This window comes from Arabidopsis lyrata, assembly GCF_000004255.2.
Source record: "Arabidopsis lyrata subsp. lyrata unplaced genomic scaffold ARALYscaffold_5, whole genome shotgun sequence".
Lineage (NCBI taxonomy): Eukaryota > Viridiplantae > Streptophyta > Magnoliopsida > Brassicales > Brassicaceae > Arabidopsis > Arabidopsis lyrata.
Window position 1 is genome coordinate 5,210,113 of NW_003302551.1, and position 19,720 is coordinate 5,229,832.

General features: G+C 34.5%; 1 protein-coding gene across 1 annotated transcript; it reads right to left on the reverse strand.

The window, feature by feature from the left end:
• Positions 1 to 13,220: 13,220 nt before the first annotated feature.
• On the reverse strand, positions 13,221 to 18,765 carry LOC9313210 (disease resistance protein RPS6). The gene is given in 5 exon segments (XM_021024066.1): positions 13,221 to 14,570; positions 14,572 to 14,907; positions 15,698 to 16,105; positions 16,189 to 16,488; positions 16,634 to 18,765. Coding segments are annotated over 5 exon segments (3,516 nt in total). The 5' UTR covers positions 18,305 to 18,765; the 3' UTR covers positions 13,221 to 13,769.
• Positions 18,766 to 19,720: the final 955 nt, after the last annotated feature.

Sequence of the window (19,720 nt, forward strand, 5' to 3'; positions counted from 1 at the left end):
TAATCTCATGCATAGTAATTAGGCCTGGGCATAATACCCGAACCCGAAGAACCGAACCGAACCCGACCCGAATCCGAACCCGAAGTTTTAAAATACCCGAACGGGTTCTAAACTTCACAACCCGAAAACCCGAACCCAAACCCGACCCGAACTCGAACCCGAACAAGTACCCGAACATACCCAAATATAAGTACATAGTTATAATATATTAGTAATATTTATACTTGTAATAACCTAAGTGCCTAAATTATTCGGATGTTAAGATATTTCCGGATGTTTTAACTACTTTGGGTTACATTCGGGTATACAATACTTGAGTTTTATAGATTTTTTGAGTATTTATCAATACTTTGCATAGAATCGGATACAAAATTTCTAATACCCGAATCCGAAGAACCGAACCGAACCCGAACCAAAAAACCCGATCCGAATCCGAACCCGAAGTTTTAAAATACCCGAACGGGTTCTAAACTTCACAACCCGAAAACCCAAACCCGAACCCGACCCGAACTCGAACCCGAACAAGTACCCGAACATACCCAAATATAAGTACATAGTTATAATATATTAGTAATATTTATACTCGTAATAACCTAAGTGCCTTAATTATTCGGATATTAAGATATTTCCGGATGTTTTAACTACTTTGGGTTACATTCGGGTATAAAATACTTGGGTTTTATAGATTTTTTGAGTATTTTTCAATACTTTGCATAGAATCGGATACAAAATTTCTAATATTTGGATACTTCGGGTAAACCCGAATCCGAACCCGAAATACCCGATCCGAATCCGACCCGAACCCGAAGTTTTAAAATACCCGAACGGGTCTTAGTTTTCTAAACCCGAAAAACCCGAACCCGAAAAACCCGATCCGAACCCAACCCGAATATCCGAACGCCCAGGCCTAATAGTAATCACAAAGTCTAGAAATACATATATCATTTGGAAGAAGTTATATGGTGGCATCATAAGGTGGTTGGAGACAAGTAGAAATCAAGGATAGATAGTTGATTCTTATGAAAAGTTTGCATTTTAATGTAAGAAACAGTGGCTTTTTCTTTTGAATATAATTTAGTATTAATTTTTTAAAATATATATATTTAAAATTTTATATTCTATTTGTTTCAATTTATTTGTAGTTTTAAGAAAACAAATTTGTTGCAAAAAAAGTGTTGTAAATGTTGTTTTCAACTTTTTATGTTTAAATTTTAATTTTTTTGACCAATAATATTTTATTATATATTTTTATTGGTTGAATTAGTTGTAATTAATAATGTTTTATGTAAAAGAGGTAAATTGAATAAGATTTTGGTGATTTTTTAATTAGTGTGCAAAAAACTTAAACCACAAATAAATTAAAACAGAAGGAATATATGCACTGAATAACTGTAAATGTATTTTTTTTTTGGTTAAAATAACTGTAAATGTATTTATATATTTCGTTTTCTTATATATGTCCTAAATCTTATTAACAGAAAATGTTATTTTTGTAAGTAGTAGTATCCTGAAGAGCGATTTAATACTGATAACTCAGCAAAAGAAAAAGAAAAGATTTAAAAAAAAACTGCTAACTTCGCAAATAATGAAAGTGAAATAATGTATTTTTGATCAACAACACAAATATTCACTTCTTATTTTCTGACAATTTGCTTTTCTTACAGCTAAACGACACCGTTCAGTTCTGGTCACGACACAACTCTCCGAAACCGTACTTTGATAGTTTGATTTCCTCCATGGTTCTTTTTATTTGACTAATATACCCTCACAAGTCAGCAATATTTACAATCAACTCTATGAGCCGTGTTGTTTGGACTTTGACCTCTGTGCGCTTCTTGTCACTAATCCATCAGACACGACCAAATGCTTTTATTTTTATTTTATCATAACTGAAAATAATGATTATTAATGACGATAAATATGATCTTCTTAATTTTTTAAAACTTGTCAACAAGTACGTAATCATGATTAACACGTTAAGATTTAATAGTGACACGTATTAGGAAACTTTACCTGTCACTCCACGACATCACCCTTATAGTTTAGCAGACTGCCACGTAAATTAAACGATCTTGGAAGAATCATTATTCGAAAAGTCAAAACCCAAAATTTTCTTCTAATTTTTCGAAACATTTTCAGCAAACACAGAGAATAAATTTACAATAATGTTTTATATAATACAAACTTGGTTGATAAGCAATAATTAATGCTATTACAGCTCATAAGTTGACTAAGCAATAAAAGAAAATGTTTAGTTTTAAATTTGAAGAGATGATAAAGACGGAAAATAAAAACGAGGATTCTCTTTTAATTTTTTCTTGGGTATAAAAATCATGAATTGCATGGTTGGTCCATAATAAAGATAAAGTTTTGTTGGCTTTTATTTGCTTGTAAGCATAAGCATGTGGACCTAAGAAATACAAGAACTAATTAATAATCAATGGGATTAAAATCAAATGGAAAACCCTAACTAGCTTACTGTTTACGTGTCAAAGAGAATATTTTTACTTTTGTTTATTCTTACGTTAACTATAAATTCCGTTATTGCCTAAGCATATATAGTATCTGATATAATCTTTATTCGGTGAATTAAGTATTAATGAGACAGTGAGCAAATGACAAACAAAACTTTTTTACAGTTCTTTAGTTCAGCGCGAAAGTAACCGAGTATAGAAAAATACAATGAACACATATAAGCTTTGAATGATAATATATAGTTTGTTTATAGCATTTGTTTTTTTTTTTTTTTTCCAAAATTATTAAATTATCCAATCAAGATTGTAGAAAAATAGATTTCTTTAAAAAAGAATTACGGAATTTAGATTTCGAGAGTTTTGATCTTCAAAAAACAAAAAGATGAGAATTTTGAAAATTTCTAAACAAAATCTAAAAACCCACTTTTATAAGTTTTTGAGAGTGTTAAGAGACTTCATTTTCTGATATCCATTTACTTCTTTTGTTTTAGTTGCCTTTTTCTTTGTACAATCCAAAAACCGAAGACCCAAATGTATAATCTAAAACCACTTTAAAACCCCAAGTATTCATGCTCATTCTCACATGCACATTCTAAAGGGAGGTAAGTACATAAACTTCATTCTCACATGCACATTCTAAAGGGAGGTAAGTACATAAACTTAATAAGATGGTCATTCCCGTCTTAATCTTAATCAAATTTGGACATTAACTCTTAACCGGTCACCAAGATCCATTGACTACCATACGATATTAATGGATAATCTATAACAATTTTATTCATAAGATGATCCATATATAAGGTACTCTTTTGGCAAAATCTACATCGAAATCCAAATGGACACTTAACTTCAAACAAAAAAAAAAAATCCTATATAACGCTGTTAATACTATATATTCAGATTTGAGAAATTAAATGGTTGAAATATATGAGAGATCAGTACAACGTTTAGTGGCCCCTTTTAAAGAACAAGTATCAATGACCCTATCACCCAAGAATCGGACTACAAAATCTTTAGTGGGTCCAATAATTGTTTACCAAAAATTTCATATATCTACTGTTACTACTTATATCATATAGCTTGGAGGCATAATTACTTGCATACTATTTATTTTCTTTAGTTCATTTGAGAAATGTGTTTACGAATGCATTTAAAATTATAGAAATATAACACACCAAAGTATCGTACCAATCGTCAGTTTTTGCTCTTTATCTTCAAGTCACACATCACACAAAATTTCAGAATATAACACACCATAGTATCGTACTATTTAAAACTTTCATTCTTTCAAATGAGCTTTATGTAAAAACATGGTGTATGTTCAAATCGGTAAAAGATAAAGAAAAGAAAAGGGAATCTGTAAGAGAGCCAGTATTCTTGTGTCATGAGCATATATTTAGGGATGTGATTAATGATTTTGATTTGAAATTGGGCAAAACTGAAAATATGGTATTGTTAAGGGTGGGATCTGATGAGTTGTTGGGAAGAACACATGCATGAGTTGTTTGGGCTTTAAAATCACATCAAATAATTGTCTGTTTTGTAGGGCACAATGTGTCCTATGTTAGGTGTAATCAAAACTCCTTCCATAGACAGCTCGAGTAATTTTAATATACCAATATAAAACCATTCTGTTATTATATACTTCATCCGTTTTAAAATATAAGACGTTTCGGAGAAATTTTTTGTTTCAAAATATAAGTTGTTTTCAAGTTTCCATGCAAATTATATATTATTTTAATATTTTATGATTATTTTTATTATGCAGTCTGTTTTATGATTGGCTGAACTTTTAAAAAGTAGATCTTCTTAATCGGCGTGCTTTTAGCTAAAACGCCTTATATTTTGAAACGGAGAGAGTATCATGTTAAGAAAAAAACAGATGAAGATTACCAAAAAACAAAAAAAAAAAACAGATGAAATTTCTATTTAGTTTATAGTTTTAAAATCAAATCGAATATAAAAATCACATTAATTAGAGATTCTTTTTATCAAAAACTTTGCAGTTTTAAATAATAGCAATGTCTTTGTCTAAGATTGTGAATTTAAATGTAAGTACAAGAATAATTCTTTTTTTTTTTGGAAATTGAATGTAAAATGTATTCAAAACCAAAAAAACGTTTTTACATCGAATGCTATCTCTATTTGAATGTTTGAAAGAGATTAACACACGAATAATTCAATAATGTCATTCATTTTAAGTAAGAGTTTATGACACTTAAAAATCTTAGTTTGGGTCCGAAATATTTCAGATAGTAGATCTTGCAAATCAATAAGTCAGATTGTCCATGATGTGTCTACAAATATTAGAGATCTCACTTTATGTGAAGGCTAATCTTAATTTACTCAAGATTAGGCCTGGGAAAAATAACCAAACCAAAATTTCTGAACCGAACCGAACCGAGATTTTCGGTTTTCGGTTCAGTTTCGGTTAAGAGATGATAACCGATCAGATGGAATTATAATATGCAATCGGTTATCGTTTTGGTTCTGTTCATCCTAACCGAACGGTTACCCTAATTTAACCGTATCCATATTACCCAAAATTAACCAAACTACCCGATCCGATTTAACCAAAATTAACCGAACTACCTGTAGTACCCGAAATAAACCGAACTAACCGACCCGATTTAACCAAAATTAACCGAGTTACCTTTATTTATCCGAATTAACTGCGATAATTGACCCTATATAACAGAATTAACCAAAATCAACCAAATATCTGAAATATTCGGTTAATTTCGGTAACAAAAGAAAATACCCGAAAAATCCGATAACCAAACCCCGTTTAATATTTCGAACTACCCGACTAACCGAATTACCCGAAAAATCCGATAACCGAACCCCGTTTATTAATTTGCGGTACCATTACTCAAATTTCGAACTACCCGACTAACCGAATTACCCGACCCAAATTATCCTACCTGACCCGAAGTCGCAGGCCTACAAGACATTCGTAAATTAATTCTTCATTTTTCTTAAAGGATCTCAATTTAAAATGTAAGCTAATCTTTAAAATTGACGCTTGCACTAAACAAAGCGAAGCAGAGAAACAAAGCTTTGAAAAATAATGCAAGATTATTAAGAAAAAAAATCGAAAAACAAAACAAAATTCCATAAATTAGACTAGAGAGTCAGAAACTCTTATTAGAGATGAAAAAAGAGAAAAATAAGACATACTCATAAAAAAAAAAAAGAACACGACCGGTGTTGTTTAGACACTTAGCCACCGCTAAAAACATAAATAATGATTAGAGTTTCTTTTTTAAAGGAAAAAAAAACCATAAATGACGCTATATAGAAGGATCTAGAAGATCACAAGATTAATAACAATATATTGTACATATATTACATTCATCATAGTTTAGAAACTCTTTTTACTATATAATTCTATGTAACCTAAAGCTTATGATTATGAGAGTTAATATACTATTTCCTAAACAATAATATGATCTTCTCTCATCAACATGGTATCAGAGCAGGTTATTCTCGAGTTTCGATCTAACGATTGAACTCGTTCTTTATTTCTCTATCTCATTCTTAAGCCTACGTGCTTCTATATCTTTTTCTTTTCACTAAGTCTTAAGGTTCTATGCGTCTCTTTCAAGAACTTTGAGTTGTTTCCACCGTGACGGCCTCCAACACCTCAATCGGCCCAACTTCTTCTCTACGTATCTTGAGGACACCACTCACTCTCTATGCTTTACGCACCTCACCGCCCATCAAAAGCTGATCCGCGGTTAAGTCACAAGACTTCATTAAGCTATACGCTTCTCAACGATTTGTTGTCGTTCATGATCCAAAGTTGATCATAAGTTTCTAAGTCGTTCACGACTTCTCTTAAGCTATATGCTTCCACGCCTTCATAGTCATGTACTCTCCGAGGCGTCATACGGTAAATCCGTCTAACCGCATGGTTCAAGCGTAATGCTTCTTTCCCTCGTACCAATTTTGTCGCTACATATGGTCAATCTCAAGCCATCACTTCCGCTTCACTCCACCACACCTTGAGCTTGAGGGGGCGTATAGAAGAATCTAGAAGATCACAAGATTAATAACAATATATTGTACATTTATTATTTAGATATTCATATATTACATTCATCATAGTTTATGAAACTCTTTTGCTATATAATTCTATGTAACCTAAAACTTATGATTATGAGAGTTAGTATACTATTTCCTAAACACTAATGTGTTCTTCTCTCATCAGCACGCTAGAGTTTTTAGAAGAAAATAAGAATCATAATAAGTTGGTTAATCCCAAATCCAATTTGTATCAAAGGGAAAATAAATTTGCTTTATATAACAACCTCTTGAAACAGAAAACCCTCTACTGCAGATAGAGGCTCTCATTTGCTTCTTCATCTTTTAACCGGTTTAATTAGCAATCTCCAAAACCAGAAATAACCACCTGACTCAACTCAGACCGATCAAACCAATTAGAAATTAAATAAGAAACACCAAACCGCAACATTTTGAGTAATCTTATGTTTCTTTGCTTTCAGATGCGCGGCTCAACAAAGTTCCAGAGCTATTTCACAACTCAACCAAATCACGAGAACTTGGATAGTGTTGTAGTTTCTGTACAGTTTTAAGAGATTATCAATATCGTAATGTTTTTAACGGACTTTGGAAAGGCTTTCTTGTAACACGAATTGTTATTTTTAACTAACACAGGAAGATGGAACTGATACGACTTACGAGCCAAAGGTTTCTTCTTTGAACTCGTAAAGACAAGAGATAATTTAAGCAAAACCTTCCCTTTAACACAAGTCTCCCTTACAAACCAACCTCATGCTCTCATGCTCAGGGCTGACTTGCCTAATACCATTTTTTCTCTCCCAAGTTTCTACAAATGTTGAATCACTTTTGTTTCTTTGGAATGATTAGGTTCTTGATAATGAACTTGAAGAGTGTAAGGAGAAGTTCAAAGAGTTTGAAAGGCAGGACGTTAAGCACAAGGAGGACATGAAACACGTGAAGCAAAACGTCAAGAAACTCGAGGATAAACTTGAAAAGGTTGGTAGTTTTTATGCAGGATTCATCCAAAATCAGTGATATGAATGAATAAGCTTGTTCATTTGATTAGAATTCTGTCATTTTTGCAACAGTGGAAAGCTTATATAGAGAAGAAGAAACATGAAGCAATTGAAGCTCGGAAAGTCCAAGAGGTGCTTTAATCTGGACATGAGTGTAATACACACAGCTTAGATGATGAAACTGAGAGTATCCATCTTAACTTGTGCAGGAATCACTTAAAGAACAAGAAACACTTATCCCACTTAAAGAGCATGCATGCAGCCAGAGAAAAAGTTGCTGAGCTCAAATCAGCAATGAATTCTGAGAAGAGTCAGGGTTGATAGTTGTAGAAAGATTCGAGAGAGAAACAAAGAAGATGATGAAATTCTGTTATACTCTCTTAAAGAAGTTTGTTACAATGGAACCCTCTATTTATAAGGGAGAGTTCCGGTTAACTGAAATAACCACACTCGGTTATCAGTTGATATTAAACCAATCTTATACACTAATATCCTCCCTCAAGATGAGATGTATATGGAGAGAAGACTCATCTTGCCTATAAGAGATTGGAAAAGAGCAGGATATAGTGGTTTCGTAAGAACATCGGCGATCTGATTTGTAGTTTGCACATGCAAAGTCTTCAGCAAGCCTTGGTCTATCCGATCACGAGTAATGTGGCAGTCATTCTCTACATGTTTCGTACGCTCATGGAAAACGGAGTTGTTGGCGATGTGAATTGCTGCAGTAGAGTCACAAAAAAGAGGAACATGTTTGTTTTGAGGTACCTGAAACTCATTGAGTAACTTCACAAGCCAAGCTATCTCCTTGCTTCCCATGGCCATCGCTCTATACTCAGATTCAGCAGAAGAAGCAGAGCATACATCTTGTTTCCGAGATTTCCAAGAAATCAAAGAACTTCCAAGGAACATACAATAACCTGATGTAGATCTTCTGGAGTCTTGACATGAATTCCAATCAGCATCAGTATATGCCTTGAGACACAAGTCTGAAGTAGCAGAGTAAAATAAACCCAGTCCAATGGTTCCTTTTAGATAATGAATCACTTTGTAGGCTGCCTTTAAATGTGAGGCTTTAGGAGCTGATGAGAATTGACACAATCTATTGACCGCATATGTAATGTCAGGTCTTGTAATCGTCAAATACATGAGCTTCCCAATCAATCGTCTATAAACTTCAGGATTCTGTAACTCTGGTTAATCGCTGTGAAGAGCTAGTTTCACACTCGGTTCCATAGGAATAGTGGAAGGTCTGCAACCCAATAAACCAGTCTCTTCTAATAATTCCAGTGTGTACTTTCTCTGACAAACTGAAATTCCTTTCTTCGATCTAGCAATTTCCAGGCCTAAGAAATACTTAAGAGGACCTAAGTCTCTAAGCTTAAATGCCTTTGCTAAATCAGTCTTTAATTCCTCTATAGCAACATCATTATTCCCAGCAATAACAATGTCGTCAACGTATACTAGTAAAGCAGTGTAGATATTACCAGATATACGAGTGAATAGAGTATGATCCGCATGTGATTTCTTGAAGCCAAGATTCATCAATGTTGAGCTGAACTTCAAGTACCATTGCCGTGATGCTTGCTTTAATCCATACAAGGACTTTTGTAATTTCAATACTGCATTCTGAGGTAAGATTCCTCCCTGCTTCATAGAATATCCTGGAGGCAAACTCATATAAATCTCCTCATTTAAATCACCATTGAGAAAGGCATTTGATATATCCAACTGATGGAGACTCCATTCCTTAGCAGCTGCAACAGAAAGTAATGTTTTCACTGTTGTCATTTTGGCCACTGGTGAGAAAGTATCACCATAGTCTTCACCTTCCTTTTGTGTATACCCTTTAGCCACTAGGCGTGCTTTGAACCTCTCTAGACTTCCATCAGCATTAAGTTTTACTTTGAAAACCCATTTACAGCCAATAGGTTTCTTACCATCAGGGAGAGTGCAAACTGACCAGGTATCAGTTGATTCCAACGCTTCTATCTCTATTTCCATAGCATCAAGCCACTCTTTGATTTTCTTAGCTTGTGCATAAGTACAGGGTTCTGGATACTTATTTACTGCACAAATATAAGCAGTGAATTCTTCAGAGAGCTGAGCATAGTTAATGTAGGCTGAGATAGGATACCTGACATCTTTCTGTACATCCGGAACTGCATTACAATAATATTCCTGTAAGTAACCAGGTGGTTTTGACTTCCTTTTAGACCATATGTCCACAGTTTCATTAGAGGAAGGTACAGAGTCCACTGTCTTACTATCAACAGACAAGGATTCTTCTGAAATGACATGAGGGACTGTAGTAGACACTGATTCATCAAAAATATCTTGGGGAATGTGTTTCTTATCAGCAAAAGGGTATATAGCTTCAAAGAAAACAACATGCCTTGAAACGTGAATACTATTAGTTTCCAAATCAAGTAACTTATAGCCTTTATACCCTGCAGGGTAACCAAGAAATACACAAGCCCTGGCTCTAGACTCAAATTTGTGTCGCTGATGAGTACTTGTTGATTGATAGCACAAGCATCCAAAGACTTTAAGTAGAGAGTAGTCAGGTACCTTGTTGTGGAGAAGTTCAAAAGGAGATTTGTTTGAGAGGAGAACACTTGGCAAACGATTGATCAGAAACACGGCAGACAATATGCAATCTCCCCAAAACTCCAATGGTATACAAGACTGAAACATCAAAGCTCTTGCAACATTCAGTATGTGTTGGTGTTTTCTCTCCACAACTGAATTCTGTTGAGGTGTCTCAGGACATGAGTGATATGAAATAATCCCTTTATCTCTGTACAATGAGTCAAATTTCAACTCAGGGGCATTGTCTGACCTTACTGCTTTCACATTAATCTGATACTGAGTTTCTACCATTGTAAGAAATCCAGGGAACAGAGTTAAAACTTCATTCTTAGCCTTCATCAAGTATACCCATGTTGCCCGACTATAATCGTCTACAATAGTCAAGAAGTACCTGAAGCCTTCAACAGTTGGTGTTGCAAACGGTCCCCAAGTGTCTATATGAACCAAATCAAAAGCATGCTCAGACATGTTATTCTTAGAAGGAAAAGTAAGACGCTTTTGCTTCGCTTGTTGACAAACTGCACAATGAACAATCTCATTTTTATTTCCTTTTCTCAAACCAAGTACATTGTGTAGTACATCAATCTTTTCAAATGAGGGATGTCCTAATCGGCTATGCCAAAGAGCATTATCAACAATAGCATTGCAATTCGCATTTACTGAAACAGAGGAGCTATTATCTAAACTAGAACATTCAGCAGGACTAGTACTCAAGACATATAAGCCTCCAATTTGTTTCCCTTCACCAATCTTCTGCTCCTTGATAGGATCCTGAATTACACAGCAACCCTCATCAAAATATACTTTTGATTTCAAATCTTTAGTCAATTGACTTACACTGAGGAGATTAAGTCGAAATTGAGGAATATATAACACATTGTATAGTGTGATATACTCATTCAACTTAATAATCCCTACTCCTGCTATCTTGACATTATAACCAGTAGGCAATGTGACTTCACTACGCAAATCATCAGATAGGCTTTCAAACAAATTTCTATCAAAAGAAACATGATGAGTTGCACCACTATCTATGATCCAAGTGTTAACAGTCAACATTTTTCTAGAGGTTGTCAAAACACATAGCAACCACAGAATAGAGGGAGAGAAAGAAATACCATTAAAAGCAGAACCATCATTATTACTAGTGCTTGCAACAGAGGCAATAGTAATTGGTTGTGCAGGGTTATGGAGTTGTTTACTGAAATAGGCAATCACATCTTGTATTTGAGTCTTTGACATGTTTTCTACCAATTCAGCAATACCATCTGGTCCAATCCCTTTAGTATTCATTGTTTTTCCATCAGTCAAAGCGAGATTAGCAACAACGGGCTTTGATTTCTCTGGTGGTGTAACATTCTTCTGCTTGTGTTTAAAATCCAATGGATAACCGTGAATCTTGTAACAAGTGTCTTTCGTATGTCCAGTGTAACCACAATGAGTACACTGTACTTTAGGTGCTTTAGGAGGATAAGAACGAGTAGCATTCACAGCAAATTGCGCACTAGTAGAAGCTGCAACTTGAAATGCAGATGCATTAGTAACAGTAACCATACTCCTTTGACTATGATCTTGGTCCAAGAGGTTGTAAATTTCTGCTAAATCAGGAATTGTTTTCTTCATGATAATCTGACTGCGTATAGTTGCATAAGATTCATTCAATCCTGCAAGAAACTTCACAATCTTGGCATGATCAGCCTTAGAAGCAGTAGCTACACAACATTTGCAATTCTGGCAAGTATCCGCACAACTAGCACCATCCAAATCATCCCATAATGTTTTCAATGATGTATAGTACTCAGAGAGACTCATAGATCCTTGTTGTAATCCCCATATCTGCTGAGTCAAATGATAAGATCTAGGAAGATTCGTAATATGAAATCTTGTAATCAAATCTTTCCAAATTTCTGCAGCATCATTGAATCGCAATATACTTTTGTAAATTTGTTTGGTGACAGAGTTCAATATCCACGATTTAACCATACTGTTACATCGAGACCAGACGCGAAAGCTAGGATCGAATTCAGGAGGTCGTGGTAAAGTACCGTCAACAAACGCAATCTTGTTTTTAGCATCCAAAGCAACAAACATCGTAATCTTCCAAGACGAGAAATTAGATCCATCAAGTACCTCAGAGACTAGAGTATTACCAGGACTATCGCTGTTTGACAGAGCAAATGGCGAATAATGAGCATCCGTAAAGTCAAACTGTGGTAAAGGATGAATCGGAGGTCTTGATACGAAATTTGGTTGAATCGGAGGTGAAATCGGTGGAATCGGTGAAGAAGAAACACGATCTGGAGTCTTCTCAGCTGAATTTTTAGTAGATCTTCTAGTACGACGCCGCAATTTCTCAACGGAAACCATCGCAAGATCTTTCAGCTGAATTTATAAAGAATTGATCGGAGAAGAGAGTGAAAACGAGAGAATCGATGAGATTTGCGAAGGAAAAACTCGAAGATCCATAGAATTTTGATCGAAATTGTTGAGTTTTCTGACTCAATGCTCTGATACCATGATAGTTGTAGAAAGATTCGAGAGAGAAACGAAGAAGATGATGAAATTCTGTTATACTCTCTTAAAGAAGTTTGTTACAATGGAACCCTCTATTTATAAGGGAGAGTTCCGGTTAACTGAAATAACCACACTCGGTTATCAGTTGATATTAAACCAATCTTATACACTAATAAGGGTGATGTTGTGAAAGCAGTATTACGTGCGAAGGAGAACAATAAAATTGAAGGAATATATGGAAGGATGGGGGACTTAGGTGCCATTGATGGTGAGTATATTGGTGGTCTATCATTTCTCTAGATACTATTTGGATATAAGTCATAGAGCAGTCCTTTCTTTTTGTTGTTTAGTTGATTGATGAGCATAAAGACAGCATTGACTGAAGCAAAGTCCAATTATGAAAACCTGAAAATGTCGGTAGATGAGTTGAAGGCATTTAAATCGTTGGACATTTCGTGAAAGACCGAACTAAAGATGCTCAGTTCATTATCATCAGGTCAGTTCAATCTTCTAGTTCAATCAGTTCTTGACTTATTCAACTAGGTCAGTTTTTGATGTCTATAATGGTGAAATGTGTTGCAGTCTGAGGACCAACATGTTTGAGTTAGCAGATAGATTGGTGGGAATCTACAAATTAAACAGATAACTGTACAAAGAGCATTACTATATATCAATCCAGAAAACAAAGCCTACGATTTTTGAAAGAACAAAGCCTGATTTATAGAGGGTAACAAACAACCATAAAACTCCACCAAAATCCATGAATTATGTCAAACCTCTAAAAAGAAAAACAAAACTAAGTGGTTACCATATTCTTCATGCCCTTCTTGGTAATCAGCGGGAGCGCCATGACGAGACGTAGAGTAATATATACGTGATATGTGTCAATTTGTTCATAGCCAATTATTTTTGAGTTAGAAACTCATGATACTTAATGAGGGTACCTTGCATTAGACGTTTCCACCTAGACCCTAACAGAATCTTCAGTTGTGGTCCCTTCACATTGTCTTAAACAATCCATTTACTTACTTGCAGCAGCTGTATATCCAACAACTTTATAAGAACGAAGAGAATCAAAATATAAACTGAAGAGCAATTGAAACTATATTCTTACCTATGCTTCTGTTTGCTTTACATCACTGTCTTCACACTACGAACTGTGATCAGTCTCATAGCCAAGATCACTAACCTCGCAGTCTTTCCACTGTTCAATTTCACTGCTAAGATCACTATCATCGCAGTCTTCCCACTTTTCACTGCCAAAATACTTATCATCGCTATATGGACACTCTTCATTGTATTCAGTCTCATTACCGTCACTGCTTTCATCGTCCTCAAAGAATCGTATACCACATCCTTTTAGTTTGAGCTGACAGTTTTTATGAGTAAGATGGAATTGTATATCCACGTGATCATAGTTAAGTTCAGCTAGAGGAGCATTGTCATCGTTTAGAGGGAAACAACACTCAAATATAACCATATGACTAGCTTTCTTATATGCTGAGAAGACATGGTGTTGATTAGGGGGATCAAAGTGGTTTCCGAGGCTGTCTATGAACCGACAACATACCTGGAATTTGGATGGACTATCTATGAAAATAGATTCGGAATCAACCAAGGCGCAAGCCCTAAATATGAAGAATGGTTGACAAGGAGAGATGTGAAGAAGAGGTACATTGATCAGAGAGGCTCCAATAGTTTGGTGAGTGAAATATGAAGGCACTTCATCACACGAAAACTCGAAGAAACCCGATTGTTCCATAAGGAGAGCTTCTTGATCCACTTTGAAGCAGTTGATGAATTTGATACAGACTGGTAAGTGAGTATTGTTGGTCACTGAAGTTGGACTATTATTCAAGATGACTTCACTCAACTCCCCACAGTCTGAAAAGTCAACCATCTCAAGATGTTTGAGTTTAGAAATGTTTAGGGAAACATACTTCAAATTTTTTGCATTCTGACATACTTATGAAGCTTAGATTTATGAAGTTCTCTATCCACCAAGGAACCTCTTCAATCGCTGTTTCGTTGAGAAAGAGCTCAGAGATATTGGTTGAAATATCAGGAAAACACCTCAGCTGTGAGCATCCACTAAGATCAAGGCTATACAGAGATTTGAGGTTGATTCCAGTTGGAAGAGTCTCAAGATTTTTGCAGTTCCAAATACTCAATTCCTCTAGTTTATGGAGATTATGAATTGAAGAAGGAAGCTCCACCAAAGTAGGGATATTCGAGAGATAAATTCTTGTCAAAGAAGGAGACACCATCTTCAGGAGGGGTGTAAGCGGCTGAACCAAAGACAAAACAACTTTTAACGATTTTTATGAGCAACAGTTGTCAGTTCGCAAATTACTGTAACTAGTGTGTAGCCACGCTCCGCATGACTTGTTGCAGAACTTTGTTTGTATAAACAAACTAAAATGTTAAGAGAAAAAGCTAAAGAATAAGTAAGTTTACTTTCTAAAGTTCTTTTTGAGTTTTTATATATTAATTTATTTTATCAGAAACATCTCAAAATATATCCTTACTAAAAAAATAGAAAATCATTGGATCTAAATATTTTCATAATTTTATAACTGGTTATAAAATATGAAATTTTTAAAACCTTACCTATTCAAATTTATGATATATATTCACATCTAATTTATATGAAAACTAAAATAAATTAATCTCAGTAATTAAAAAAGTGAAAAATTTAATTCATAATTTACAGGTTTAGTATTCAAGTAATTTTTTTTTTTTGCTTAATTTTTTTTACTTATTCAAAACGATATCATATTGAAAAAAAAAATCATGAACTAAACGGCCGATTTGACCGATGAATACCGATTTTGAACATCTAAACCGGTAAACCGATTTGATTCACCGATTTTACTAAAAACTAAAGTCTGGAGGTTCATGAGCGCCTAGGCCAAATTTTTTAACATTGGTATCACCTATCTATATGGGCTATATTTAAACAGAGGCCATAAACATACTATCAAAAGCCTGTGAAAACAGTCCTACCAGTCTACCACATTAACTTCTTTAAAAAGAAAAGAGTCCCTATAAAAGTGAATTTAAAAATGGCTTACATACCTGTTCTCTTTCCCACAATTTCCCACTCCTCATTTCACACATCCTAAGATTCACGAGATTCTCCAAATGCAAGTTAGAAGGTAATTCTTCTATGGTTGTTCCATATAGATCGAGCGTTGAGATGTTGCTTGAGATATCAGGAAAACTCTTTAACCGTGAACATCCCATGAGATTGAGGTCGTAGAGAGATTGGAGATTAATTCCAGTAGGAAGAATCTCAAGATTTTCGCAACGTTCCATATGAAAATCGTATAATTCATTGAGATACTGAATTGAGGAAGGAATCTCCATCAAACTCGAGCAATCGTTGAGAACAAGTTTCTCAAGATTTGTGGCCATAGAAAGATCTGGGATTTCTATCAGGTTTTTGGATCCCCACAAATTTATTTCCTTGAGCCCTGTAAGTGGCTGAAGTTTATTTAAGTTAGACATCAGTTGAAACGACAAAACATTATAAGCTCGATGTTATTTAAAATCTACTAAAATCTTACATGAACTCCATCCCACAACTTCTCGAGTTTGCTCCACCGCATTACGAGTTTAACGAGGTTTTCAGGATGAAAGTTTGAAGGCATACATCTCAACGGGTATTTTTCCCAACTTAGTAATCTTAGCTTAGGAGGGAAATGATCAAAACCTTTTGATAAGTGCCATCTTATTTCTTTCTTCTGCCGCTTTGTGAAAAACTTTAGAAAAAAGAGATTACGCATCCCTTTGAAAGCATTCTCATGTATATGTACTTCATCAATTTCATCTATATCCAATGATATACCTAAAACATTTTTAGTACCCTGAAATTATAATAAAAATAAAAGAGGGGAAAAAAATCATTAATTAGCTTAATTAACAAATGCCTTAATATTATGGTTGATTAAATGACATGCTTTAAGTCTTATAGCGTGAGATACGTATATGACAAGAATACTAAACACTTACTTTGTTATCTTCAAGTACATCGCAAGTATCCTTCCAATCCACAAGAAACTCATGTTCTCCGGGCTCATTGGATTGCATACGAACAATCTCTTTTCCCATTTCTTGTAGCAAAGAGTGCATCTCCACTATATCGTAACTTTCATGGATAAGAGATTTATCAACGAGGTTTTTGAGCCCGATAGTAACATCCAAGTCACTATTTGCCAATAACAGCTTGATGTCATTGATTTTCTCACGATTAAAAAGACATGCAATGTGACGAAATATCGCTTTATCTTTTTTGTTATTTAATCCATCGTAGCTAACTCTTAGTGTTTTCTCAATTTTTCCATCCAAACCATTTCGAAGCCTTGGCAGCATATCCATCCACTCCTTTTTATCCCTACCTCGCAAATAGGAACTCAATATGTTAAGACCCAAAGGAAGATTACCGGCACGCAATGCAACTTCAGAAGCAAGTTCCAAAAACCCATCAGGCGGATACTTTTGCTTGAAAGTAGATCGACATAACATTTCAAGAGCAGCCTCTTCAGATGGGAGACGGACCTCGTAAATATGATCAATTTTATGCGCTCTTAAAAAGTGCTTATCTTTTGTAATGACAATGATTCTGCTCCCACATCCAAACCAATGAGTTTGACCCACCAAGGCATCTAACACCAGTTGATCATCCAAATCATCAATACAGATTAGAACTTTCCGGTTCTTTAGCCTCTCTCTCATTGCACCTAAATGATATACTTTTATGTCCTTTTTGTCTAAAATTTGAGACAGGAATTTTCCTTGCATATGTAACTTCAAGTTGTAGTCATCAGAATTGGCTTGAGAATAAATATTCATGCTCTTAGATATGAAAGCTCTATCGATGAAAATACTACCATGGAAGTGTCGAGAAAGTCGGTTAAATAGAGCTCTTGCAATGATAGTCTTACCAATCCCTGAGGAACCCCATATACCAACCATTCTCACTTCTTTAGATGCCAATTGCAACAATATACTCATTTCAGAAATATGATCTTCAATGCCAACAAAGTCCTCAAAATCCCTCGATGTAGTTAAAAGCAGCTTATCTAAAACATCATTGGCGATTTCTTCAATCATTTTTGCTTCATTAAACCTTACAAGAATATACAATTTCACAAACATGAAAAAATAAAATTTCAAGATAATATATAAGTTCAAATAAGTATTTATAAAACCATACCAAGTCGTAGAATGATATCCAAGAATATTAGCTACACTGGTCAAGGCTTCCTTCCATTGAATTTTCACCTCCTCTGTTTTGTTGTGACATGTTTTTTCAAAGATCTTCCCAAAGTCACCGGTCTGCTTCCTCACATGTGAAGGATCCAAACGGTAGAAAACCGGTATCACCATTTGACTAAACTCTTCCTTGCATTTCACTATCTCCACCAATTCGTTAAGACACCATGTTGAAGAGGCATAATTTATGGAGAACACGACCACCGCAATCCTCGAATCCTTAATCGCTTGTTTAAGAACGGGGTCGAGCGATTCGCTCTTCTTAATCTCGTTGTCTTTGAAAGCAATGATTAATTTCCGATCAAGCTCTTTGAGAAAGTGGCTAAGGAAAGTTACGCGGACGTCTTCCCCACTGAAGCTCGGGAAGACATCATAAACCCAAGTGCAAGAAGAAGACGAGTGAGCCATAGGAGGAAACTAGTTTTAGACGAACATAAACTTTTAAGATTGAGATTGCAATAAGAAAGTCGGAGGGCAATTATTAATGAAATTATGGTAGATTGGTGACAAGAGCAGATTGTTTCTCATATTTTTCTAATGCAATTTGACGGAAGTTTCATATTTTTTTACTTAATCACGACCACACATGTTTCCCAAAGGCCAAGTCTATAATCGTCAATCCTTAAGACTTTTGAGTTTCTCTTTGTTTTATCCACCAAGCTCTAAGCTCGTCAAGCTTAGTAATGATTTAATTCTTGTTAAGATGCATGGAATAAGCACATCATGCTCAAAATCATGTAATTGATGTGTTTTTCCTTGCTAAGCTTAAGAGAGGATTTATGGAGAAGTAATCTCAAACTAGCAAGTAGCAACATGAGTATACTGTAATAGTAATTAGCCATGTTAAAAGTTATTAACCTACATATATATAAGTACTAGAGAGTGTCCCACGCGATGCGTGGGTTACGCATTCAATTATTCTTTATATAGAATAAAGTTTACATTAAATTATATATGAAGTGCACATGTAGTTGTTAACATATGTTATGAGAAAATTTTAAAAGATATTCATTTATATGTTTTTAAATTATGGAGAATTAAAAAAACACATTACTTTAATACATTTTTTAAAAAAATATTTCATTGCAGTTTAAAAATTTAGAAGTACTTTTGTGAATTATAAAGATAAACTTCATAATCTTTTCTTAAAAATAGTATATATATAGACACTATATAGTCTGTCTTTCTAAGGTTTTTAGTAATAAAACTTCTCAACTAAAGATAGATCGTAAAAAAAACCCTTTCAACTATATATTTAATGAGAAAACCCCTCAACTTAAAATCTATTATTACAAATCCTTCTCCGTCTACTTTTTCATGAAAAGTGCATGGACTACAACTAAATTGAAATTGAAAAACGACATATATACACTTACACAACATGAATTATAACAAAAACAACAAAACGTCCTTCAATCCGATTATAAATCCTCAAACCTTAGCTCTAAATTTCTCAAAGTGAAAAATCTAAATGGAGGAACCCTAATTTATCATAATGAGATTCTCTGAAGTTTACGTGGTGTCGAAATCGATTAGGAGAGATACTAAAAAAAGTTACGTTTTAAATTGAATTATAGTCCGTCCAATTTCACGATACTGTAGACGGAGGAGAATTTGCATGAAAAATTTGAAGTTGAGGGTTTTTTTCTCTAAATATATAATTGAGGGTTTTTTTTACGATTTATCTTTAGTCGAGGGGTTTGATTACTAAATTATATATATATCACCGCTTTTTCGTAATTTGCACACAATATTTTCAGGTGCAAATGCATCTATATAGATGCTAAATGTGTAATATATTAACAATTGTCTAGAAACAATAGA